The 25,850-nt window shown below is 38.3% G+C and overlaps 1 protein-coding gene across 4 annotated transcripts in view; it reads left to right on the top strand.

Annotated features, from left to right (window-relative positions):
* CBLB (Cbl proto-oncogene B) overlaps nt 1–25,850 on the top strand; it is a 132,193-nt gene that overhangs the window by 43,206 nt on the left and 63,137 nt on the right. For all 4 annotated transcript variants that reach the window (XM_054838999.1, XM_054838988.1, XM_054839008.1 and 1 more), the window contains exon 4: nt 25,582–25,728. In XM_054838999.1, coding sequence (XP_054694974.1) covers nt 25,582–25,728 — 147 coding nt within the window. The remainder of the gene's footprint in view (nt 1–25,581; nt 25,729–25,850) is intronic.

Here is a 25,850-nt window from a genome sequence, read left to right as displayed (position 1 = left end):
CTACTGATTCCCAATATAGCTAATTGGTATTTTGAAAGCAAAACTAAGCGGTGTTCATTCATGTGTTGAGAGAGGTTTTGCTGTTGTGTGATTGAAGTTCTGGGCATTTCTGTCAGTGTAGTCTGACTTCCTGGTCATTGCACTGGAATGAAGAAATGAATGTAGGGCAATGATTTGAGCTGCTAGAAAAGATAATAACCAGTTAACAGAGGCACAGAGAAAAAGAAAAGATTCAGGGAAATTTTACTCTCCAGATGGTACAGAGCCTGGAAAGTAATAAATAATAAAATAATTGAAAATGTTATTTTAAAAACAATAATTGAAAATATTGGTACAGAGATAGACAACGTGTCCTTGCAAAAGTGGGTGAACAAAAAGGATTTAATTAAACTGATCAACTGTTTTCTTTCATGTGTGTGTAACTTTTCTCAGTGCCTTTCCTGGTGTGTATTGTCTCCTCATCTGTTTACCCGGCCCATTTTGTCAGATTGTGTAATCCTTCCTCAGGCCGGTGAGCAAGCCTTCGTTCCCGAGGGGTCTGTAAACTAATTCCATCATTAACTGCTTCTCGGTTGCAAAATACAGTCCTTGGTTTGTCACTCATAAATACTTTCCCTGCTTTTCTCTTTCCCCTTACGTGGTGAGTGTCAAGCTGCACAGCAGAGTAGCAAAAAATAACCATGTAACTTGTGCGACTGTTTAATTAACTGGCTCTGATTCTGCTAGTTTGCACTTCAGCAAAGTGGAAGGATAATTATCCCTTTGAAGGGGAGCTCCATAATGTTTTGATTGAACTTTTTTTTTTTAAAAATATGGCCATTATCCGTGAATGAGAAATAATCTGGCAGTACGTTTGCAAATGTAGCCAGTCCCTCCCTTGCCCAGGCGAGTCTCTGCGCTGATACAGTAGACCCGGCTCAGTGGTTATTTTTCCACTAACGCCACTGTAGAAGATGGAAAAGAACAACTTGAGTATCTTGTGGTCTGTCATCCCCATCGTTGAATTTCACGGTGGTACCCGTTGGGGAGGACACGATGGGGTGTGGGCGTTGTTTTTGCAGCGTCTGTAGAGAAAGTGGGTGCGTAGGGCAGCAAAGCTTCAGAGCCGTTTTGATAATGGTCCTGACTTGGATAGGTAGGTTTGCTTGCCTTCAGATTTCATTACTACTTTCTGTATGAACTCAAGCCAAGCCACAAAGCCGTGCTTGGGCGCTCTGCCCATTTCAAGCTTTAGCTTAATAATGTTAAATTTAAAGAAAATTTTGTAGATGCCAAACAGATTGCGCTTTATAAGCAGAATGGGAAAGTGAAAATATATGAAACATGTTTTAAATACATGAAATCAGAAGTTAAAATTTTATCTAAAATGACAGGTAAAGCTGTCAAGAACAGACTCGGCTGTTATTATAGAACTTGAAGCTGTTTAAGCAAATAGGTGGGGAAGGATCCAAGTTATGCGAGCAATATTCTGTTAGTGTCAGACCAAGAGTAGTTATTTAATTTACTGAAGAGTCTTTGGCAAATGCATGAGCATTTACTTCTGCCACAGCAAAAATAGTTTACGTGAAGTTACAGATTGGGAGGTGGGGGAAAAGCTTGTACAGAAAGTATCGGAACTTCACCTTTTCTTAAATTGCTATGCAAATCCCAGTGGTGTGCTCTGGCTCAGACAGCAGGGCCGATGTCTTTTTCTTTCCTAGCTGATGCTTTCCCAATGGGTAGAGAAAGGGCCTGGAACCCGGGTTTTCAGCCTCCATCTAGTTTCATATTGGCCTCTTGGACAACTTTGGGTAAACTTGCTTTGTCTTCCTGTGGCTCAGTTTCCTGTTTATGAAAGAAGGATCCTGGCAGGGCCACATTTGTCAGTTCTGTAGAGGGTACCGACAGAAAGAACTAGCTCTTCGTAGTGTGACTCTTTGCTGAGTGTGGATGTGGTGTAGGTAACTATGGAACAGAGCATGCATCATGCTAATTGGTTTTTTTTCTAGAGACTGTGATTTCTATTAGCTTCATTTCGTAATTTACAAATAGTGGTTTGTTGGGTTTTTTTTGTTAAAGTAGCTAAATGAGATGCATCTTTGTAGGGTTGGATAGAACTTAAAAGGCCTTCATGGGCTTTTCTGTACAGATTGCATACAGTAGTACTTTACTACTTTGTTTTTATTATAGGAATGAGGACCTACAAAATATATATTTCTGTAAGTATTCTATCTACTATGGCAAACTGAAAATGCATTTGGAATCGTTTATCAGCTCCGGAGGTGAAATGTCTGCTTATTAAAGTAAACCTGACTAAAACTACCATCTGCATCATGTGGTGTAGGATAACCTTGTACCGCATTGCAAAATGATTCTGCTCTTGATGATGATGATTTCATTCCTGTTCAGGGATAAATAAGTAAGAAACTTGTAAACTTTTGCTTATGGAAAGCAAAAGGAGTGGGGTGAGATAGAGTGTTAGACCATTTGGTTATGCTGGTTTGGTTTTGTTTCCAGACAGGAAGGGAAGACAGTGGGAAATTATATTTGGGTGGGGATGTGTATTTTCAGTACCACTGTTTCAGTGGTGAGATAAAGCTTCCAAGCATTATTCCATTTGCTGTGTGTGGCTTTTTTTTTTTTCCTATTGTTAAACTTTATACCCAGTTGAAGAATTGCATCCCATCCAAAATTTTGTAACCATCAGATTTTGTTTGATTAGTGTTCTTAATCAATTTGTCTCTACTCTTTGCTTTTTATGAAAAGTAAAAACAAATAAAAACCTGCAACATTCTCAACATATTCACTGCTTAGTGAAGGTGAACTCAGACTTTCCTGTTTGCTGCATTAACTGCTCAGTCATTTGTGTAAGACAAACGCTATCATCTTCCTTACTCAGAGTGTAAATGACCCACCCTAAGATGCACAAGAATATGTACATAGTGTTAGAATAACTCCAGTCTTGATTTATGGAAGTTGAAAAGACAGCTTAGGTATTCTTTGCTTCAATTTTAATGATCCAGAGAGAGGGGGAAAAAAAAGGTATATTTTTCCACTATACTTGATCATTACAAAAGTGAATTATGGGCAAATACAGTGTTAGTGAAAGAGTCAATGGGAAGACAGGAAAATAACTAGGACCTTTTTTTTTATCAGAATATAAGCAGAAAGAGATTTGCTTTCTGTGACTTCCTAACTCTCCAGAAAGATTTAGAGCACAATACTGCTTTTGGCACCTAAGAAGTATCTATACAGATCTATATACATCATATGGCTTTAGACTGGCCAGTTAGCTCTTGTAGGCGTTTCTTCTCCATTACTTCAAGTACCTATTTACATGTGTCCAAAGTGGTTTCTGCTTGCTATTTTCACTTGCCTCTTTGACTTGGCAGTGTTTTGCATGCACTGGATGCAAGGCAATTAAGTGCTAGACATCTGACTTTTCTTACTTGTAAGAAAATACATTCCGTTTTTTTCCCCAAAAAAGAAAAAAACCCACCACAGTCTGCATTTCAACAACCTCTGTAGGGCAAGAACACATCAATGATTTTTAAATAGAGAGGAAAAAGCCATCTCAAATACAGAATTTTACAGGAAGAGATCTCATGTATGAAAAAGCAAAAGGCCTTTAAATGGAAAGAACTTGCACAAACCAGCACTAATTAGAGTGGCTCTAACTAAGCGTGTGTCAAAATTTCCATTAGATACCTCTGTTTTGAGAGGTTTTGCAACTTGGTAGTAAAATTGCAGGGGGAAAACAATTTGCTCATATTTTAGCTGAAAAAAGTGTAAAAGGGAAAACTTAATTTCATCTGTTTCTTATATTGAAAAAAAACCAAACACCCCCCCCCCCCCCCAAAACCAAACACCAACACCAAAAACGCCCAGCCTCAATTCAAAAACACCCCCAAACCCCAGACCTTTATTCCTGGTAAGATTTCTGGTTAGGCTATTACCTCATTCCCTAATCTCTCCTGAATTTTTTCTCCTGGAAGTTTAGGGCAGAGAAATGAATGCTTGCTCTGGCTGCCTCCCCCCACTTTGCTGAATGACGTGGTCGAGCTGTGTGATGGAGAGCCCTGGTGAAGGGGGCTCTCCCCACGTGCCAGGGTAGGGAGCGTGGTGCACGTGAGGAGGAATGTTGGGAAGCCACCCGTTCAGCATCAGCTCAGACTTCAGAGGAGCTGAATTATGAAACCGCACCTCAAAGGATAATTACGTTAAATAGTTTCTGGTGCGGCATGTGCAAAAAGAAAGCTACAGGTAGATTTTAACATTCTGTTTTGAAACTTTAATAATACCACCTACTAAATCATGCTGGAAGAATCATTATATAGAGTTTGGATGCATTTCTCTGGTGGATTTGTGAAGTTTCTTCATGCAGAAAACTGTCTAGCAATTGTATGCTTACTTGTCATAAAGTGGGTGTTGTTTCCTACCAGCTCAAATTCTGACCCTATTGAACTGGATAGAAATTGCTACGCATTCGTTAGGGCGACTGCTTTTCAGTATGGAAACTGCTGTTGATTTTAAAATAGGAAAATTTTGAACAGGATGTTCAGGAGTAAGTAAATTCAACACAACTCTCACTTTTGGGAAGTTCTTTGGTTTTGTCACTTTCAGAGGACAGATTTTCCCTGGTAGTTTCATTTCAGCAAAAATCTGATGTTAGTGATGTGAGAGAGTTCAGTTAAACGAAGTAGGTAAAAAAAGCTCCACAATTAAAAATAGGAAGAGGATCTGGGATTTTCTGCCAAGTGGTCTCAACAAAAGTTGGATAGCAGAAGAATAAACAACTATCCATTCTTCATAAGGTTGCTTTCATTCTACAGGTAATCTTCGAGTATGTAGCATTGTTCCTTAATATTTGGGTTATGTTCTTTTTAAAAAAATATTAGGTTCAACTGTAAACAAAATACACAACTTTCTAAGTATAGGCAAAGGAGAAATTATTTCCTGCAAACTCTCGTTTGATATTTCACTACATATTACCACCTTTCCTGTAAAAACAATGGGAGTGCTGGAAATTCAAGTGGACTTCATGAAGTTTGACGTTTCTCCCTTTTTTAGGCTAGGAACTGGTCTGTCTTGATTTGGAGCAAATTTAATGCCATATAAATCCTAGAATATCTCAACCTTTATCAAAACCTGATGTTTTCCTTCTGGTTTTGATATTCTCATGCATAACATCTGATTACTTTTGATAAAAACTACAGATGTAATTGTATTTATAGTTCTGTACATTTGTGTCATAGTTACGTTCTGAGAAAATGCAGTGTTTTCAACAGATGCTGAAATGGCTTTGTGCTTTTGAGAGTGAATATTGAGGTTTTTACACTGTAAAATTTCTGGTACATTTTTATTAGAAAAGGTGCATGCCAAATTGTTTCTTGCCCTCTATTTAAAAACACCAACTGTTTTTTCCTTACTCTTTTTTTTCTTGTTTTCAGTTGCTGGCATTCACAACTGAAATATTTTCTTCAACAGAAATTATCATTACAGGAGTTTGGATTGAATCACCACTAACTTTTTTTTATAGGTTAGCTCAGATATCTTTAGGCTTCTTTTTTAATTGATCAGGCACGTAGACATTTGCTGAGGCTCACTGTTGTCTGCGAGCCTTAAGTCTGCTCCCAATTTAGATCCCCGGTTACCAATTCTCCCTAGATGTCATTTCCGTTCTATAACTGCCAGCCATCTTTGTGCTCGGAATAAAATGGGCTAACACTCATTGCGTGATCCTCAGGGGCAGTGGTATGACACGCGTGTATAGAGGAACACGCCATTCTTTGAAGACGAGGAGACCTGATCCGTGCGGCCTGCTGGGAGCAGACCTCCGCTGGAGCTGTCACCCGCGTGGTACCTCGGTGTTGCGTGGCAGAACGCTCATTGGCCTGATGGATCCTGCCTTGGTAGCGCAGAGCAGGAGAATGACTTAAGCTTAGTGCAAGGGAAGGCTTTTCCTTCCTGAGGGGGCAAAACGTGTAATCTAATGCAAGGTGTGTAAACGTATTACTGGTGTCTGATTGGAACACGTCTTGCACCTAAGAAGTCTTAATTGCAACTGGGAACATGCAAGGGAAGTGTGGGGCTGGGGCGGTGCTCAAAGAAAACGTTTGAGCCCTAGAGTCTGAACAAACACATGTCCAGTTCAGATTTTGTTTTTTGGGTTTATTTTTTTACTGTGTTGGAGAGGAAGTGGCCTACTGTCATCTTCCTCAGCCTCTTCAGCTGCCAGTAACACACATATATGTGTGTGTGTAGAGGCGGTGTGTGTATACATATATCTAAATATCTTCTGATAACAAAAGGCATACAGGAAAGAACTAGTTTATTGGCTATATAGATAGCTGATACTTACCTCACTCCTACTCGTAACTGAAAAATACATTTTAAGTCAACTGAATAAATGTTAAAATGAGCGCAAGTAATCTAAAGAAAATACTGAAGGGCAGAGGTGAATGTGGTAGGCTAGGGAGATCATATAAAGTTAGAAGAAGAAGAAAATGTGATTTTTTTTTTTAATATAACGTGCTAATGTGACATTTACCACAGAATTTACCACATAAAACCAGCATGCTGTTTTTATAACACAGGTTGCAGGTAAATCCCACCATATATTGCATATATTCTTGGTATTATGATTTGTATGAATTTGGTAATAAAAGCATCACCTCGTCCTGTGTAATGAAGGATAACCAACATGACAGTCTTTTGTTCTCTGTTGAAGAGATTTTTGTACCAACCTGCAGAGTCTGCAGCGGGCGGGCGATGGTGCAGAAGGGGCAGTGAGTGCCCCCAAGGGTATCCCGGAACAAACACGCTGGTTCTGATGGAGTTTCAGGAAGCCGTATCCATCCCCTTACTGCGAGCTGAAAACTTTTTCAGATGTGGAGAGAACTAATCCTAGGAAACCTGTATCAACAGTGAAGGATTGGATGAGGAATTCTTAAATTGAGGAAACGAAATATTTTGTGGTCAGAAGGGGTGGCACAGAGACTGATTAGATCCCCAGGCCGTTCTCTAGCTGCCCTTTCTGGAGGTCCTTGCAAGAATCCACTGCATCTCTGCCCTTGACCTTTGTTGTCTGTTCAGCGGTATTACACCCGAGCGAGACATCCACCTAGAGTCAAAATCTTCTTACATGTTTTTGGCTTTCCTGTTGCTATCTTTAGAGGCACCTTGTTACTCTTACAGTTGATTATAATGGAAGCTAATAATTATAAAAGTCAGTAGTTAAGGATTAGTAATTCGGATAAGGATTTATTACTTCTTGTTAGAAGACAGATAATAAACTGTGGAGTGATACTTCTTGTGACCTCTTTCTGTTTTTTTAATCCCTGCTGTGTGAGAGATACACTGGGGCAAGATTTCAGTAGATAGTGCTAGGTGCTGCAGGCTGTAGCCATTCGTAAAAACAGGATTTCTGGGTTTTGTTTGAATCTACGTATCTGGCTTTGCTGTTGAGAAAGATGGTAGGGGGTGCTAATGAAACTGCTAGGAAGTTGATGTGAGATAGTTGCTTTACATAAAGCTCTGATAGGGGCAGGGTACCTGCAAAAAAGTTCTTTGTTAGACAAAATCAGCATTATAACCCTTGCCTGAAGTTGACTCATAGTTCAGCTCAGTAAGATAGAGATCTCTGTCTGGATTAGGATTCATGGTAGAATAACTAATGCAAATTAACTCATGGATACAAGGCACAGTCTTACAGCACTGAAGATGAAGCCTTTGTCCCTTAACACTTAACCTGTCAGACTCTCAGCTCTTGTGGCTCCTGTTAAAATAGTAAGTGTCCCTTTGACTTCTGAATCTGGAAATAAGTCCTTGCAGTCTGTTAAGTGTTGACTGATTGCATTTTGACTAATGCTTCAATGACATATATTGATGTTTGCAAGCTGTTATTACAGCAAGTCACACAGTGGTTTGTCTTTTATGCCTTTCCATTATTTCAGGGTTTTCCTGAATATGTAGGTTGAAAGGGTCTTTTTGGTTAATGTAGAGAGAGATGGAGTATATGGTGTCAACTCTAAGTCATGTTCCATAAATTTTTATAAAGAACCCTTTCCAGTGATTTCCTTACAAATATTTGACCTGAAACTTTTGCAAATCGTTGAGTTTTTGAGCAAAAATCATTAAGTTGGTTTTGTTTTTACAGGGAAAATTGGAGAGAAAGTGGAAGAAAATTTCTTTTTTATTCTAAGTGGAAATATTTTCAGTTCTGTAGGTTTGTGAGCTGGTATTCATCAGAAGTAGTAAAGTGTCTAACGAGACTATTAAAAAAAAAAATCTCTGATAATAATTCTTGAAACAAAGCATAAATGTCTATGATTCTCTTAATTTTTTAAATCAATAGAAGTCTTTTTCAATGACATTTCTAATACCTGGGGAAAAGTATGGTTTTAGATCAAAGACATTTAGAAGGGATTATGCGCTAATTATCCTTCCCCCCCCCCCCCCCCCCCCCCCCGTTACAGGTTCTCAATGGGCCTTACTTCATGAGTTTTCAAAAAAAGCACATGGTGGGCTAGGTGGAATTTAGGCCATCTGAATATAGCACCAGATTTACAGTGGGATGAACTTTGTTTGCAGCCAAGACTTGTTTGCAGCAGAATCCATTGAGCTCTATGAATTGACTGTGAAATTACTTCAGCACAGCTTGAAAGCAGGCTTAAGTTTCCCGTGTACAAATGGGATGGATGTTTTTATTGAATGCTTCCAGGATCTCCCCCTCCAGCTCCCCCCACGCAGCCTTGATGATAAAAATAACCATTGTAAGTATTTAAATACCCATTGTAGAGGGTTGGCTGTGGACTGCATGAGGAAGAAGTGGTGGCATGTGGTCGTGGCATTAAACATGTTGGCCCCGAGTCACAGGGAAGCTGCACCTGTGCACACACTGGCAGCTGTACAGAGTTGGAATTGGTGATGTTTTACACTTGCTTGTGCTTAATTTGCACAGGTGCAAGTTTGGAAAGCTAGAACCTTATGTGACATACGCAAGTCCCCAGCCTGCAGTGAGATGTCTGTGACCTCCCAGCACCTGCTCGGAGGGTCACACCTGTTTCAGAGAGATCCTCTGCAATGTTAATGTTCCCTGTTTGGCTGATTCAACTTTGTAGTCGGGGACTCAACTTTATTCTGCAGGAAAAGTGATCCCTCTCTTGAACACATTCCTATCAGTTCATCTCCACTCAAAATTACCATTAAGTGATCTGAGAGTTTAGATTAGTTGTGATTTATTTAGCATTGCTCTTTCTTCCGAAAGGGGCTATGTTATCCCTTGGCATTTTGCTTAAATGTGCTATTAAAAACATTTAAGTGAAGCCAGAGTAGACTGTTCAGAAATAAATACTTTGAAAACACTTTATTTCCATAGTTGTGATTCTTTGTATAAATATTGCAAATCAAAAATGCTGCTTAGCACAGTCTCAGTTCAAACTTATTTACATTGTTCCTAACATATACTAAGGGCTTGCTTTTGGAAAGAAATAGCTTTCATATTCTCCAAGAGTTATGTACAGCTCGTGTGAGATGTTGATGAACTGCTCAGTGTTAGTGTATTGTTGCTGACATTACTAGACTCCTTCCAGCCAGACTGTAGAAAGACCAAGAAATGGAAAAATCAAATTGAGTTATTCTTCACATACTTGTACATTTTGACTGAAATAAATTTTTCAACTATACTGAGGTCTTCCTTACCTATTGAAATCAAAACTTATTCTGCCTTGTTAGTCATGTATCTTCTGTTACTAGCAACTGTGCCTCTTGTGAATCATATGTGCAATTAAGGTGACTAAACTTGGAGGAAAATGAACTATAAAGTTCTGAAGGAAGAATCAGAAATGTATATTTTCCACTTTTCATTTCTACCTTTATATCTTTCTCTCATTGTTCAACTTTCAAAGGGTTTTATAGTATCCTCCTTTACTCCCTACCTTTTTAAAAAAATATTTTTAATGTCCTTATCAAATCTTCTCTAGATCTCTTTACCTTTTAACTAACATCAGTCATGGCAAAAGAAAAGTTTCTTCTGGCTGGCTAACCTTTTAATATTCTGGACTTGAACAATGAGTCTCTATGACATACCAGCCAGGCCTTTTCATCTTCAGGTTCTTTGGAGAAGTATTTGGGAATTTTATATGTTCAGAGTATTAACATGAAGTACGGTTCTTTCCCTTCCCAAATGTCTGCTGTGATCCGGTGGGATTTAGACTGGCATGAGAGCGTGTGAGTGCAACGCACTGGATCTTTCACATTTTGCTTCAGTTTTTTCCATGGATGAGCATTTTGTAAGAGAATGTTCTACGTCAGATACTATTTTGTCTTCCATAGTAAAGAGGGGGCTCTCCTTTTGGAGCGGTGGAATGTGGCCTGGTGGGTGGGAAGCAAGAAGCCCCAGGAAAACTATTTGGCCTTTGCCTCCTCTGTGCCCCCTTTCCTGTCTGCCTGTCACCTTCTTTCCTCTCTCTTCTTTGGGAGCCAGTTGAAAAATTTACTTTCAGCCATTAGGGAATAGGAGGAATGAAGAAGTACTGTGAGACTTCTGGTGGAAACTGGTGTACAGGACCTTGCTTCTTTCTGGGAAGCCGGCCAGGGACAGGGCAGGCTGTGCGGAGGCTTGGGGCACAAAAACTCTCCAGAATGCTGTCTTTGCTGATACAGATTGAGATGTTGTTAAACTTGACTGCACAGGCTTATTTAGTACATAACTGCTGTAGGCAGCTGTAATGGTTCTTATTTTGGTAATGATTTTTTTTCGTTCTCTTTAGCAGATATAGAGGCTTTGTAATTTGTTTGACTATAAGATCAAATGATAGCTATTGATCGCAAGTATTTGTTATAGTAACCTAAATATGACTAACAGCAGCAAATAGCATTTATGTCAGCCAGTTCATGTCAGATGTCATTTATGTAGGATGAAAACTGCTAGTATGAGTGAAAGTGGTTTCCAACACCAAATATGCCACACCAAGTGGAGCTCTTTTTCATGGGTATTTTGAACTGTGCCAAACCTCAGCAGGCCATCTGCCATGGTAGCTGGTGCTCTGAGCTTCCCAGAGATGGAAGGAATGCACTTTCATTTTTTTAGTTTTGTTTCCCTTCACTTCAAATCTAAACAATCTTTGTAGTATAAAAGGGCAATTAAATACATGGTACACTTTGGGAAGTAATGCTCCTTTCCTATCCCAACATGACTATCTGAAGACCGGAAGTGGGAATATGTTTTTGACTACGAATATTTTAGCCTGGTGGTTCTTTAGAATATATGCTGCTTTTTTTTTTTCCTTTAAATTTAGCTACAGCATTCAAGCAATTAGAGAAATTGCAATGTTGGGTCCACAAACTAAACCAAGCTAAAGATAGTATATACAATTCCATATAATCTTATAATCTTAATACTTATATTAAGTATTTTCAGGTGGCGAGAATTTGCCAGAATATGTAGTGCAGTGATTTGAAGATGATTCATGAAAAAAGAGCTGTTAGAAACTTACAGCTGGATTTCTTAGTATCCAGAGATTTTTGTTTCAACTTAAGACGTGTCTGCTGTTTTCTCTGTTCTTACTTTCTGTGGTAGCAAGAGCTGGAATGCTTTGGTGTTTGGTAGAAGAATACTATTGTCTTTAGCTTTACATTCCTGTTTCAAAGCAATTTGTTTTCCAAGGCTGGTTGATCATTCCAGGAATCCATAATCACAGAAAGTGTTTACTTTTGCAAGTAGCAAATTAAACTGTATTGCTAGGCAAAACTGCATAAGTGTTTAGTCTCAGGGGAATAAAAATTGGGTGTGACTCTTAGAACTTTCATACCTTAAAAGAAATATTGCTGGAAGAAATTTTAGGCTATTTTATTTCCAGTTGCGATTGTATTTGTGTGTATTGTTTTAATGGCTTGCATGTGATGAGATGTAACAGTGAGTAAAATGTACAGATTTTCATGTTGCCACTCAAATTTTGATGTTTCCGTTCCAGCTGTGGTATAGTAACCTTTTCTCCTCCTCTTTGACTCTTGCCCTCTACGAGCCTCTTGATCTAATTTTAGGAACGCTATCTTACTTCGCTGTCACTATTAAAGGTGGTTATCTTGGAAGACATCTGTGATTTGACTTCTCTATCAGCTCTCTTAACACTACTCACTTCTCCAGTGTCAGCAAGTACCCTTCTAGGTTCTTGTTGTGTGTATCATTTTAAAGCACAGCGTAGCACTGAATGGCCCTGGCGCTCCTCTGGATCTTTGCCTAATACAGTGTTGCACCATCGGCGTACCCTTTCCTACTGCTAGACATTTCCAGGCCACCCTCCCAGTGGAACACACAGCCACACTCATGATGCAGTCTGCGTTTTGGGCAACTTCAACTTCTAAATCCTAATTATGGGAGTGAAAAAGGATGATTGTCAAGTTGTAGGATGCTTCCATTTAACAAGGCATCCAAAATTAATTTAGTATAAAATATTAAAAGTTTTGTGCAATCAAACTGTACGAGCAGTGAAATAAGTGAATTTATGAACGTAGGATACCATGTTCTTAAGTACCATGTCTTAAGTTCTTAAGACATACCCTTAATCTGAATCAGTATGGTCATTCTTGTTTTTCATGGCGAGCGTAAGCAGATACCTAAGGAAGAATAAATGGGGCAATCATGCATAATATAGTACATTCCCCTAGTACTCTCCCAGACTTTGGCCATTTTGTAGCTCAGGGATTTCTTGAGCCTGTTGTGCTTTGTTACTCTAGTAACCTCCAGCCGCTCTTCCTGGTGTTTTTCCAGCCTACCCTCAAGCCTGTTTAAACTTGCCTCCACAGTATCCTTAGGCAACAACTTCTGTGCACCAGGGATCTTCTGAGCTTGCTTCCCGTCAGCTTCATTTAATGTCCTCGTTACTGTCAGTCCCCGTCCATCTTCCTTATGCCACTCACAATTTGTAGACCTCTGTCAGATTTCCTCTCTGGTTACTCGTCCAAGATTGAGAGTCATGCTCAGTTCCTCCTCAATTTGAAGCCATTTCTTACCTTTCATAATTCTTGTTGTCTTTTGATGTGTCCCCTTTATATCTGGTTCTGAGATACCTGTTCTTATGTATCTGGTTTGATAAGAGGTGACTGTGATTCTGTATGGTGACATAATTATGTTTTCTCTTTTGTTCTCTGTTCCTTTGCTAATAAGTCGTAAGACTTTATTTGCATTTTTATTGCTGACGAGCACTGAGCCAATACTGTCATGGAATTACCATAATCCAAAGCCTTGCTCTGAGTGGCAATGGTCAGCTCAGAGCCTTTTGTACATCAGGTCAAGACTATTTTTCGGATATGTTGTTTTGCCTCCACATGTATTGAACTTCACCTGCCATTTGTGTTATTCAGTCACTGCAGCTGTCTGCAGTTCTCTGTCACCCTTACAGCCTTGGAGTAGCTTTATGCAATCAGCAAACTTTGTCACCTTGCTGCTCACTGCTTTCCTTGAATGTGCTGAACAGAGCAGATCCCAGCTGGTGCTTCCCTCCATTTCGGGCACAAACCCTTAATACCTACCCTCTGCTTCCAGGTTGGTTTTAGCCCAATTATTTATTCATGCCAGACCATCGCTCTTAGGCCATGGCTACGTAGCTTTCTTCAAAATGTTTGATTGTCTCCCATTTTGAAGTGTCCACATATGAAAATATCACCACTGGTTGAAAGCAGTGGGGGATGACCCATGTTCATAAATGTAGTCATTGAAATAGGATAAACTTACTAATGTTGCAAGGGGAAAAAAAATCCAGTAAGCAGGTCAGGGTATAAATTTCTTGATTGGTTACTGTACTTCAGACCGAAAAAGAAAAATAGTGTTTCACAAAGAACTTTTCAATCTTGTTCATTTTGTCCTCTTCCTTTGCTTCTCATGGGACATGAGGAGTGAAGAAGCAAACTGCTTTATTTTGATTTGTACAGGCATCTTCTGTTTTGAAATTTGACATCAGTACTTCCTGAAGGTAAAGATTCTGCCTCAGTTTTCATGAAAAATACAGCTGTCTGTCTAGCTATATCCCTGCATTTTTTAGTGCCTGCTTTTACTCAATCCAAATTACTGCTGAAAATATTTCAGCCAGTTCTATGTTTTCTAGTTAGTATGAAATCACACACTTTATAATAAAGAGGAAATCTGTTAGACTTCTCCCAGGGTCTGTGCTGTATTCCCATTTGGTGCCAGATTGTCCCTAATTGTCCTGTTAGATATCTTCTGACCTGATCCTCATGGGCTGTAAGTAGGTATAGCATCAGGAAACTATTTCAAGTAACTATTTGGAAAAAAGTATTTGATTTTTCTTTCCTTGCTATTCTGTATAGATAAAATTCCTAACACAACCTGGCAGCAATGTATCTGATTTTAAATGGTTCAGAAGTGCTCCTAATATGTGAGAGGACAGGAGGCTGATTGCTTCAGGGTATATATGAAAGTGAATAGGGTAGACTTGTATTGTTTACTGCTTTTGGCCAGAGATGGTAACTTTCTCCTTTGAATGAAAGTCACTTTACATTCTCTTAGTAAATAAACACAGGGATTATTCTAAGACCCACATACGGTTTCAGTACTTCATAGATGTTGTTTTGTGTATTTCTGTGCCAGTGTGATGCTGCTTAGCTGTGTGACACAGAGATTTTTGTTAACTGAATGTTGCAAACAAGCTGCATCTCGGCACTATGTAATGTTTAAATCATTTTCAGTGAATGATTTCAGGTGGATTTGATTAAAGTGCATCTGAGGAAATGGGAATTTTTATTATATGTTTGATAGGTATTCAATAACTTTAGCTCTAGAAATTACTTGAGACATGGTTTGAAGGCTGATTATTGTATTTCAGTGGGTTGTTTAGCTCTTACTAGGACTTTCATTTTGGTAAATACAATGTATTTTAGACCATGTGAAAAACAGCCTGTAGAATGCTTTAATGACAATTCTTAGGCAGCCACTCTCATTAAAGCACTCTACATGGAATCTTATGTCAGGGCTTAGGGTAAAAATTCTTATTTTGACATATTTGAAGGTCTGCGAAAAAATATATTTGTGAAGATGTAGAGTTGGAGAGTTCCTCTATTCATTTAATGATGATATGTTTAATAGGAAGATACGTGGGATGAAGAGGGTTAGTCTTTGTAAAACAATGAACTCTGCTTTTGATGAGAGGCTCCTACCACAGAAGTAGTACATTGAAGTAATCATGTACAAGAGGCTCAAAAAGTAAAATCAAAGGACTTTAGAAAAAGTTGAATTCTAGGGCAAAATGTGCAGCTCAGCATTGTCTCTTGACCAGGTCTCAGAAGCAGCTCAGCCAAGAAAATTCCCTTTTGCCCAGTTTCTTAGGAATGTTGGAACAGCTTGTTGACTTGCACTCAGTGGAAATCATGTGTGACACAGCAGGTAATAAGCATCTCTGCAGGTTATGGCACATTTTAAAATAATCTAAAAAAAATACAGCAGTTTCGATTCTTCTCTACACTCCTAATGCATGAAAGTGAATGTTAAGTTATTTTAAAACTTCTGTTCAGATCCCTTATCTGTATTAGAATATCTGACTGGTAAAAATACTATTACACTTGTTATGACTTACAAAAAAAAAATTACAACATTTTAAAATTGAAAAGGTAAGATCTCAAAAGAATTACCAGAAATAAGATTATATGTATGACCATGGTTGGTGCTCCTTTGTATTTGTACATTGTGATAGTCTCCAAATATAGTATGAAATTTTCTTATTCTATGGAACTGTTGCCTGGGTAGGCCTGAATGCACAGGGTAGATGTTCACTTAGCAAGCAAACATAAAATATATACGTTTTTCCCTGATGTTTAATGCATCTCCTTATAGGTTTTTTTTTTTATACTGATCAAATTCTTCTCTAAAAGTGCTGGCATTTTTTCATGAGCTTTCCTATGCTGCTCTTCATTATCATACGTTTTAATTCAAGTTTCACTGAGTTCAATGTTGCCATCTATTTCTTTCCGCCTCCCTTTTCTAGCTTCTGTCGTCTTTGCACTTCAATCAGCTTGTCTTCCTTTCTGAGTCTGTTGTGGGCTTGACTGGGCGAAACGGAGAAGAATTTTCTTATCCTATCCTCTTTGGTGTTGAAAGCCTGCTACTTAAGAATTAGCGTTGTGCCCCACAGCTGCAAGCTAGCTCAAGCTGAGTTGTCTGCAAATGTTTTGTATGTAGTGTGGTCAACCACAGGAGCTGAGAATTTTGAATTTTGTTTTGGGGCCTCTTGGGTAAGATTTCCCTCAGTTTCATCATTTGGCCAAATTTGTGTAAATTTTCACAGGCATGCTGGGAGGCACATAGGATCCAAAGACCATTTCCTGTTAAATATCAAAATTAGATTTAGGTTTCTGGAACGATACATGTGTAAAAAGGCATATATGCATATTAGTTTCACAAAACTTCTTAATGTCAGCAAAAAGTATTATTAGTCCTGTGTTCACAAATGGCTAGATTGCGTTGCAGATTTTTTCCACAGTCGTTGAGTGTGATGAGAGCAGTAAGCCTGAAAAATTTTAGATTAACAGTTTAACAATCAGAAAGGTTTGTCTACACAAGAAACCGCGTTGTTGCAGAATTCAGTAGATTTTGAATTTAAAATTAAGTACTTCATATTGCCTATGGCTGAGGATGCTCATTTCTGTGGGGTGTCTTTTTAATTCATTTCACTTAAGAAACATAATAACAGCATGTTTTAAGGTGAGGTAGTAGAGTCTGAATAGAAAATTCCGAAAGAAGCAGCCTGCACTATTTGTTCTGGACTATTTCTGTGTAAGAAAGTAGTACACCGCAACCCAAAAAAGTGAAGCGTAATCAGCTGTTTGCTGCTCAAATAACAGGCAGACCCGGGCACTAAGAGATTTACTCAGGGTGCTGTATGGCACACGTGCTTGTTTGGTATTAGCACCTCGGAACCACTGAGTTTCCTGGTGCCGAGTGACAGCAAACTAGGTGAAGCACAACACAGAACTAAACCACGTTCCCTTGCTCGCGCTAGATTGCCGTCAAGCAGATAAAGCATTTAGTCGCATCCTTGTGCTATCCTTGGCCTTCGGGATGCTGCCGCTGGCTGTGGCGGGATTTGTGGCAAGCTCAGCCTTGTGTCCCTTCCGGAGTCACTCGAGTTGCTCCACGTACAGAAGCGTCCCTTTCTGCACGCAGCTTGGCTTGGCCTGGCGTGGGTGAGCGTTATCCGTGGCAGGGATAATCTCCAAACCAAGTAATCCTCCCAAGAATTACGAGGGTGATGTTTATATGGGGAAATGCTAACGCCTGTTGATGCTATTAGTTATACTTCTAGTACATGAATAGTATGAATTATAGCAGCGACCTCACTTTGCAATGAAATTCAGGGTGTTTACTGTCCTAGTCAGGTACCAAAAAATGACACCGACCACAGCTCTGCCTTTAACAGAATGCTTATTTTGGCCAAGTGTCCTTTTGAATATTCCTTCCACTTGCAGAAAGATGGTGAAAGGATGCTAATTGCTTCTTCCTTGTTTCATATTAATTTTCTCATGTTTTTTTAAAAAGTTTTACATATTTGTCTTCAGTGACTTAATTCAACTTTTCAAAAACAGGATTTACTGTTGTTCCTGCAGATTTCTGTGACAACTTCAGTTTCGTTTATAGATGCAGATATTTGGCTTTAGACTTAAGTCAGTGTTCAGTTAATAACATTGGATCTTGGTAGGCAAAGACATCTACAGGAGGAGGATGGAGGAAGCCAAACAGTGCTAAATAACATGTTGATATTGATGAGTGAGACCGTAGTGCAAAAGCAACTGACTGTTAGAAAGTAGCAAATAAAACTAAACAAACCAGTGTCCAGCTCTATTTTTTTTTTAATCTCTATACATATCAGATTAAGTATGTTAAATCATGTGTTTTGTAAGGATGATATAGTAGCTCAATTAAAAGTTTTGGTAGTAAAATCAATAAATCTGTTAGCTCTTAGTTTATGTTGCTACTTATAATGTCATAGGATTGACTATCTATTACAAAGTATTTATACTTGTAAATATTTACATCAGTTTTATTCAAGTTTGTTTCTGTGAGAAGCATTCTCTAGAGGGGTTTTTTTTTTTGTTACCTCTGTCCTTTTGCATAAGTAGAGATAATAACTATTTATGGGGAAAACTATTAGATACTTAGCTTGTCAACACACCTTTTTTCATTTTTGACAACTCGCATTCTGCTTTATGCAGACTGTATTTCCTTTGTTACTTTAATTCCTGCTAACACACTTTGTATTTTCATTTCATGGATATATTTTTTACCGTGTATACCTGAGTAGTAGTGAGAGATTAAATGGCTTCAGGAGTACCTTGAGACATTCATCTGTGCTGGATAATTGTCCTTTGGACAGGACTGGAAGTAGTGAAATTTTCAAAACATGGTCTGTAAAGCCCAGCTGATGAGAGCTACTCGTGATTGCTGCAGCATGGAGTGTTTGTTTAGCAAAAACTCAAATATAATCCTTGGATAGAACTTTGCTTAAGAGTTGTTGGTAGGTGCAATGGCATGCCAGTTCCTAAATGAAAGATCAGAGAGAGAGTAGTGAGCAGACAGACTCATCAGTTTATAGAGAGCCTTAGGTTTGGAGAAGCCCATGCCATCTTCCTTCCTTTGTATCTATACTCTATTTTCTTTACTAAGCTATTGCATATTATGTTCATTCTTTATTTTTGCATAAATAGGGCAGGAAATACCTACTATAGAAGCAATGACAGCTGGTAAGCAGTTTTGAAAGATGGAATGAAATTTTCAATTCTTCAAGCATCGGCTCCTTCCGTTTTGATACTTTTCTGGTCTGTAAAATATGAGGACGAAAGGAACCAGACTTCTGGTGGAAATTGGTATATCAATGTCAAATGATTTTTAAGCAAAGGAAAAGATGGAGGAAAAGTCAAGGGTGACATTGTGATCAACTAACTTTGTTTTCGCAAACATCCTTGCCCAAATCTTACCCAAAGTCTGCTGTTTTTCCTTTTGGTATCTATTCATCGTGAATAGCACAGCTGCAATAGACTTGCACAATACTCCTTGTATCTGTCAGAAAGAGGCTGATGGAGAGACACTCAAGGAAGGGTACTGCTTTCCTACTCATGGTAAGCTCAACTCCTCCAGGATTCAAGGAAAAGTAGTAGTTGCCTCCAGCTAGTTTTTTACAATTTTGTGTTTGTTTTTCATGTTTAGCATATGATGACTTTAATTATTGGCTGAACCTCACCATGTTTAAGACAGTCTTTTTTTTTTTTTCTGGGCTTATAGATGAGGAATAGTAAAGCACAGCAAAATTAAGTTCTTTGTGTTCCTTCCATGAGTCAGTGGCACAAGTAGGAAATAGAGCTCATGCTTATTCTTAGTTCTAGGAATATTTCATCCCAAGAATAGGCCCATATACTTTGGTCCCTGAACAATACCTGTCCTTATATAGCTTTTAAAAATAATTATTGCACAAATCCAGAGTTAAGCTGATTGCCAAATATTATGGTAGGCAGTTGTTTTCTCTGCAGGCATGTTGACAGGAACCTTTGGTTTCCTTTACTTCCTCTGAAGTGATAAGGAGAGCTCCATTTGTTACGACTATCTGACTGTATTCTACACCTATAGTTTTCTAAAACAGCCGCATTGGGGGGTTTGTTTGTTTTAGTTTGGGGTTTTTTCATATGTTTGCTGTCTGTGAAAGGGGAAGTTCTGAAAGAGGAAGGGGGATAAATGAGTCAGGGTTATACTGGATTATCAAGACTGAACTGCTAGCAGCATATATCATTTTTAGTCATGTTCCTGTGCCTTCTGGAGATCTTCAGAAATTCACTTGTCTCTTCAGAAATACTTTTATTTTTCATGATTTGTCCTGAACTTGGTGCATTCCTGTGGGTCACTTGTCAGTAGTTAATGGCAGAAGTATAATCTGTCAAGAGGCTTCATGGGCAGCTATCGTTTTTTTTCATGGTGGCAAAATACAAATGGGAAATAATTTGGAAAGGGCTTTTTTCACAGAATGGAAGCCTGAACTGTTGGAGAGTAGAGTGGAAGAGCTCAGAACATGGGTCTTCGCTTTCCTCTTTTGTACCTGAATCACAAGACTATTCTTTCCCTTCAAATTAGTAACATGTATTTTGTAGGGATGATACCTATGTTTTACTGCAACTCGAGCATATGGATCAGAAATCTGTTTTGAATATAACTAATTATGTGAAATGAACTCTGTACATATGCTTTGGATTTTGAAGCCTTAATATTTGGGAGTGTGCGGATTTTTAAAAGTTAAAATAAACAATTCACCCTACGAAGGTGTTTCAAACTTATGATCATAACTGCAGTTATGATTTGCAGTTTTGCCATCTAACAGAGCTGTCTTTGTACCATTTTTGTAAGTAAGAGTTGTAGAGGAATTATCTGTTATTTAGTAATAGTCTGGTATACTTTTGTGTCAGATCTATCTGGAAAATATTCTTAGCCAAATGGATTTTATTCTAGCTCTAAAGACTCTTTTTCTGTGCCAGGGGATTGAGTTATATATTATGAGCTTGGAAAGTTGACGTATTGCTTATTACAGCAGGTTGTTGTTTAACAAAGTATATCTATGTGGGTGCAGAAAGATTAAACACTTACTAGATGCAACAAAGAAGGAAACCTAGCAGTAACCTAATTTTTGGAGTGACATAGCTGCAAAGATATACAGTCTGGCTTCTTTTTTTACACTATGTTTTTCTTCTAAAAATATGTGTAGTTGTAAAATAAAAATAATTGTTTTTCATGGGAGATAGTAATATACAAGTATGAAAGTAGAAATGATATATACATACAGGATGTAAGCAGGTTTATGCATTTTGAAATTGTTGCATGAAATATAAGTACATATTGCTAAAATGACACTGTCTTGGTTATCATCTGTGAAATCCAGTAATTATGAAGGATCGGGGCACAGATGTATGCTTTGCTTTGTATATTTATGTATATGCTGATTCTGCCAAGCGTATTTGTTTGGAGCTCTCTGAGTATTTTACTCTGTTTGTCCACATAGGCAGCAAATGCAGGACACAGATGTTCCTCCCACCTCATCAGTCAGGCCAGTGGCAGAAAAGAAGTGGCACTGCCTAATTCCCTATCCAGTTCTGTTTACTAGACCATATTGCCTTCCAAAAAGTAAAATTAGCTTTCATACAGTGATTACAAAGTTAACACAGCCAAAACTCATCTGTGTTACTGCATGCCAGTCATGCGTCACTTTCCTGTTTAATAGATCCAGGAGGGTAGGACTGCTTCAGACCTTCTACTCCTAGCTGCCGCTGCTCTGATTATGGCTGGGATGTTGTAGTATTTCCATTCTTAAGCCCTATTTTCAAATCGCGTCTGACTGGGTATTTGAAAAGTCCTCCAGGTATGAAATCTTTGCAGTATTCTCTAGCCTGACCCCCCCTCTCCAGAGTTGAAGAGAAAATTGACTCAGCATATAGTCATTTACTGAAAAGTGAGCAAACTCACACTTCTTGTTTTCAGGCTTTAATGTCTGTATTTTAGAAAACTTGCTGGTGAGGTATAACTCCAAAAGGCAGGTTAATTTTGAAATCAAGAAAATGCATCTTTCTTCTGATTAACCAAAATATGTTTACTGATTCAATAGACCTTTACAAATTCATACCAAATGAAAAATGATTTTTAATTTATTTTTTTTTTAATTTTTATATTTTAGGCATTCTGGGGTTGGTTTAAACCTTATTGCTTCTTCAGTAGATCTGTCATGTACAAGCATGTCTGGCAACAAATAACAGTATGACTGAAAAACTGGTACTTCAGAAGTCAAGTTCTACAAGGGGTTTGAAGTATATGACATCAGTTTGAATTGGTGAAAGAAAGTTAGCAAAAGCTGAGCATTCATCATAGGAAAAACATCAGTAGGTGTTGAGTATGTTGCAGATATGGAAGAGACCTACACTATGCGTTACATAAAATGCAGTTGATACAGCATCATTTAGTGTTGAAATATTCTTAAATTTTACCACAGTAGCTATTATATTGTAAAGAATGGTCATCTCAGTTCAGTTTGGTATAAAGAGGCAATGTTGTTTGATTTTTATTTCTGAAAGATAAGGTTTTTCTGATCAGCACGAAAGCCATTCTCTCTACAGAAATAAAGGAGATATTTGTGCCCTGTACCAAGCGTAACACAGCTGAGGAAAGAAATCCCACCTCTGACCTGCTCCAGGTTGCCACTGAAAGTATATTACAATTTTAAGCCCTGAGGACTGGTTGCTGAGGCATTAAAACCATTGTTTCTCTATAATTTGGATAGTGGTTTTTTGAGGTGTAGCTCCAATATGATCCCTTAAGATATCTCTCCCCTGCTAGCATCTAGTGAGGCAAAGGGCTTCTCCAGAGCACGTGTGTGCTCAGCTCTTCTGTGCCGCCGGACTGACAGTGCAGTTGTCCCTCTGCCACTGCAACAGTCTTCACTGTGACCTGGAGAAGAAAAGCTGTTACGGTCAGAGATGCAGACTCGTGGTGGGAATGAGACCGAAAATAGGTGGCTCAGACTGACCAGTTCTTTGGTTTCTATTAGGATTATTCACCAAAATGCCAAAGCTGATGGTTTTAGCTCTTGTTTTTCCAAGAAACAGGACCTGAATACCTTGTCTTACCCTTATGAATGACAAATAAGACTGAAAATTTTTGACACTGCTCCACCTTTATATATATGGAGAGAAAAAGGAGTCATCCAAACTTATACATTGAAGCCACACAGACTGTCAAGTGGATAAAGTGGAGTATGTGCTTCTTGAGATGCCCTGGGAAAGCTGTCCACAAACCAGCAAAACTGCATGTGCTAAAATGGATGGATGCTGTCAGAAGAGTGAAATGCGCAGGTGGAGAGAATCAGTGGCCCACCCTGATGGCATCATCTCTGCACCTTGTATAATTCTTAAACCATTTCTGGTCATTGAGCTTAGTGTTTCTGTCTCAATAAGTTACTGAGATCTGGTATCATGTAAGCATATCTAAGCAAAAAAGTACAATATGTGCTTTACAATTCTAAAGATAATATATGTAAGTGAAAAGTTAAGACATGATTTATCATGATTATTTGAAACCAAAGAAGGACTTGAGTTAATCATCTGGTACAGCAAGATTGAAAATCAGGGAGGAAACACAGCTACAATATATATAAATGATGAGGAATTTGCTGTTTTCTGCTGTGCCTACATGCTGTGATGTATGTTCAGGCACAGATAAGGTTCTAGTTGGTTTCAAGTTTCAGCTTTACAGTCAGATAAAAAGAAGATATTTTAGTTTGATATCAAAACATTTTTCTCTTGTTTATACAAACACAAAAGTAATCTGACTTTTTTATTTGTTTTAACCAACTTGTATAATGAAACAGAAGTCTGTTGATGCACTTACTGACTGGTGCTGTTTAAAGAGGGAAGGAGCAGGCTTTGTGATTTAGATACAGCCATTTGGATGCCAGTCTATACTGTGCATTCGCTGACCAGTTCCTACCAGTTGTTGATTCTGGTCACGAACTGTGCAGCTATACCTAATAGGCAATGCGTGGGCATGGATGCGTGCGTGCAGACACACACACGCTCCCCTCCGGGCAAGGAAGTGCCCCAGATGACAGCTGTACATGACTTCATCCTTTAGTTCACCACAGGGCTCAAGCCTCACAAATCCAACAGGTTTCGTAATAGCTCACTAGGTAAATCTGTACCTGAAAAGTACCCCTGCAGCACGGTACATTGCTAATGTAGACAGATATATTGTGTACCAGGTGAGAGAAGGCTCTGTTCAAACTTGCACCAAATCACGTTCCCATCCATCCTGAGTACGAAACCTTGCTGAATCTTGGGTCTAGGGCAGGCTGAGGAAGCCACATTAAAATAGTCGTTGCTTGCATCAGGCTGGAGTTCTGAGGAGTAAAATAATAAAGAACACGTGTGTGTAATTAAAGTACAAAGGAAATAGGAAGGGGGGTAGCAAGGAACAAATCCAGAAAATAACAGTTGGGCATCGTAATTATAGACATCTGATTATACTGGAGGAATTAAAGGACTCTGAAAGAATTAGCCCTACAACCATTCTGAATCTTGAGGGGAGAGAGAGAGTATTCATCAGGGGTTGGTTTGTTTGCTTGTTTTAAAATGCTTATGTTTTCAAAATAACTGTCTTTATCATAGTTTTCCTGGTAGCAAAACCTACAGTAAAATCAGCTTCCACAGGAATCTCTATTACAAGTTATTCACAAATTTAGTTGACATAATTACTGCTTCAGTTCTAAGTTGAATATTCTTTTAGGAAGATACTGGGAAATCTGTTTTACTGGTTTGGGTTTTTTTAAGATTTCGAGCATGAAAAATGCTAATATTCTGAAAGCTCTTTGGTATGCATGTGTAAAAATCTATCAGTTGAATCTTAATCTTTTCATATGACTAGGAACTTATTCATAAGTTTGAATTTATTTAAAATACTGTCTATAAGCAGTTATAAATTACATGATTGATAAGCATTTTATTATGTTTTTCATTACATTGTTTGAGGCACTGTGAAGTGGTACCTGAGATCGTGAAAGTTGAATGGGGTTGACATAGGGGTTTCTAATTCATTGAAGTACTTCATTAAAATACACAAGAATACAAATTCTTCATCACAAACTGCCCAATTTCCTGAGTGGACTCTATTTCATATATCAGATGGGAAAATGCCCCTTTTTTACTGCCAGGCTGATATAAGGAATATCCGGAAGGAAACTTCCGTAAAGATTGCTTTACCCTTCTTCCCTTTCCTTTCCCCGCCATCTCCTGCAGATTTTTCCATATGAAAGGATTATTTGCATTTAAGATGATGTGTTCTTTCACTATACTAAATGGAATTTCTGTGCCAAAAACTAAATGATTTTTGATTAACTGATTTAAGTCTGGAAAGCTTATGGAAGTGAACCAATAGTAAAGCAGCTTGGTTTTCTTTCAAACATGACACTGAAAACAAGCTTTAACTAAAGAGAAAGCATGTAAAAGGAGAATAGGAACTGGCTGCAGGAAGGTGAAGCTGGAAAGAATAAAAAGAATAAAATTGTCATAGGGAAAAAGAGTAAACCTAGTCCTGTCCTGTGTTTATATTTCTAGAAACCTGGTCTGAAATAGGTTTGATGTCATATATAAAAATAAATTTTGAGGGTTTTGGTGTGGTGGTTTGTTGTTTTTTCTTAAATGTATCAACTGTCTAATTAGTATAAATTTCGGCTTCTGCAATGATTGAATGAAATGGAAATGCACAAGCTTAATCTTTATGGGGATCAGAAAGGTATCTGGCATATGCAGTTGAGAACTCAAATCTGTTCTGTTGCTGAACAAATTATTTTATATTCACGGAGACTTACAGTAAATACGTCCTCAGAAGCACATGGAAACACAAATGACTGATTTTAATTTCTTTGTGTTTTTTGTTGAAAGCTCAGTGTTTTTCTTGTGTCATGCAGTTATTATTATACAAATATGCAGGATATACGAGATACTGAAAGATTGATTCAATTTATTGACTTTTAAGGATTTTATCTGATTTTTTTTTTTCTATTATATCTGCAGGAGAAACCTAACAAAGCTGTCCCTCATCTTCAGCCACATGCTAGCAGAAATCAAGGCTATTTTTCCAAATGGCCAGTTCCAGGGTGATAACTTCCGTATCACCAAAGCTGATGCTGCAGATTTCTGGAGAAAATTCTTTGGAGATAAGTAAGTACTGACATTTTGCTAAATCCTTAATTCCTTCTCATCATAAGCATGAAAAGGAATGATGTTTTCAAAAAATCAAAATAACGTTTCTAAGTATGTGGGTGGGCATTTTACAGGTCATT

Source organism: Grus americana, chromosome 1 (assembly GCF_028858705.1).
Source record: "Grus americana isolate bGruAme1 chromosome 1, bGruAme1.mat, whole genome shotgun sequence".
NCBI lineage: Eukaryota > Metazoa > Chordata > Aves > Gruiformes > Gruidae > Grus > Grus americana.
This window is presented reverse-complemented; position numbering and strand designations above follow the sequence as displayed.